At 44.1% G+C, this 1384-nt stretch overlaps 1 protein-coding gene across 3 annotated transcripts; it reads left to right on the top strand.

Annotated features, from left to right (window-relative positions):
• The first annotated feature begins 33 nt into the window (after positions 1-33).
• LOC119343195 (transcription factor bHLH81-like) lies at positions 34-793 on the top strand. Of its 3 annotated transcripts, XM_037614307.1 has the most exons (4): positions 34-279; positions 359-494; positions 576-641; positions 717-793. In XM_037614307.1, the coding sequence occupies exons 1-3, from the start codon at positions 46-48 to the stop codon at positions 593-595; spliced, it is 390 nt and encodes a 129-aa protein (XP_037470204.1). In that variant the 5' UTR covers positions 34-45; the 3' UTR covers positions 596-641; positions 717-793. The 3 variants fall into 3 exon arrangements, with proteins under 3 accessions (XP_037470204.1, XP_037470205.1, XP_037470203.1); XM_037614308.1 differs by having other exon boundaries at positions 34-261; positions 576-787; XM_037614306.1 differs by having other exon boundaries at positions 576-787.
• Positions 794-1384: the final 591 nt, after the last annotated feature.

The raw sequence follows: 1384 nt of genomic DNA, 5'->3' as shown, positions 1-1384 counted from the left end.
AGCTATGGAGCTACTCGAGGCAGCAGAACATTATCCCACACGGAGATGGGGATGGCCATGCCCGTGCTGATGCCGTCGGCCGTCGGTGAGAGCATCACCGTCAACAACGGCTCCAGCGACCTCTCCAGGAGCTTCTCCATGAGCTCCTCGGGTGACACCAACTCCAACATCATGTTCTTCACGCCCGGAAGCAAAAAAGCGAAGGTGCTCATCGACAGCGACGATGGCATGGTCACCAGCCTCAGCAAAATCGAATCCCAAGTAGGACAAGCTTCACATGTATACACTTCACATCCATCCGCACTCTGCTCCCCGTCAATTGTTTAATGCTACAGTTCTAACCTTGGACCAAATTCAGTTTGGCATGTCAACCACGTCTTTAGACATGTCCGGCATGGACGACTATCTGCAGCTGCAGCAATACTTCATCGCCTACACAGTCTGCACCAAGCGTGGCTGCGCCACTCACCCACGAAGCATCGCTGAGAGGATTAGTTAATTTCCTACAACATTTTTGGTGTTTGTCTTGGTGCGACATGTTTGTACTGAATATTTTTCTTTCTTATGCTGTTTAGGAAAGAAGAGCAAGGAATAGCAAGAGGCTAAGGAGGCTGCAAGACCTCGTGCCCAATATGGACAAGGTAACTAAATCAGTTGAATTGATGCACACTGTCAATTCTGTCACCATAAAGTTGGGTGCCATCTGGCATCTGCAGAGTATCAAAGCTTCTTCTAGATCAAAGAAAGCTAATCCAGAATCAACCATAGTCAGTGCAAGAAGGTTATACAGGGCAGATGATATTTCATCAGAGATGTTTGTCACTTTGCCTTATTTGTCCAGGGCCTACTATTCACTTCATTATTGTTGATCCACATCATTACTATCATACTACTATGATTCCGAATAACCTTTTGGTTTGTGCATTTGGTATTTAATATTTCTTTGTTGTTTGATCCAGGTATACTACAGTGAAAATATAATAAGTGTGCCAGTTTGTGATGGTTGAGGGGAAATGTGAGGTTATAGCAAAGAATGACATTCCAAATTCAAATCTTCCGGTAGTGGTTGAGCATGCCTTTTACTGTGAACATTTATATGATCCTGATGCTGGAGCTCTTAAGCAGGTTAGTTATTGCCAACATTCATCTTTTGATTTCTCCAGTTTTGCATTTATTTTGTGAGAAACTGCTTCAGGTAGTTGACTGAGCATGTCTTTTCTTTTAACCAGCTACCGACAAATGTTAAGCTCATGACCTTGACAAGGAAGGCGCATGCTGCAAAAAAGAATGAAGGCAAGTAGATTTGTGACGATGAGCAAGCTGGTTCAGACAAACAGAACGCAACACCAGAGAACTGTCTTGCAACCCTTGATATTTTTGCTGG

The sequence above is a fragment of the Triticum dicoccoides genome, unplaced genomic scaffold (assembly GCF_002162155.2).
Source record: "Triticum dicoccoides isolate Atlit2015 ecotype Zavitan unplaced genomic scaffold, WEW_v2.0 scaffold118705, whole genome shotgun sequence".
NCBI classification, from domain to species: Eukaryota; Viridiplantae; Streptophyta; class Magnoliopsida; order Poales; family Poaceae; genus Triticum; species Triticum dicoccoides.
Note: the sequence above shows the minus strand (reverse complement) of the source record. Positions and strands in the feature narration are given on the sequence as shown.

What these genes read in the sequence shown, in the direction of transcription:
- LOC119343195 (XM_037614307.1), top strand. Translation starts at nt 46, where the DNA reads ATGGGGATGGCCATGCCCGTGCTGATGCCGTCGGCCGTCGGTGAGAGC. An exon ending in AAGTAGGACAAGCTTCACAT is followed by an intron (nt 280 to 358) that starts GTATACACTTCA and finishes GACCAAATTCAG; the next exon opens with TTTGGCATGTCAACCACGTC. An exon ending in AAGCATCGCTGAGAGGATTA is followed by an intron (nt 495 to 575) that starts GTTAATTTCCTA and finishes TATGCTGTTTAG; the next exon opens with GAAAGAAGAGCAAGGAATAG.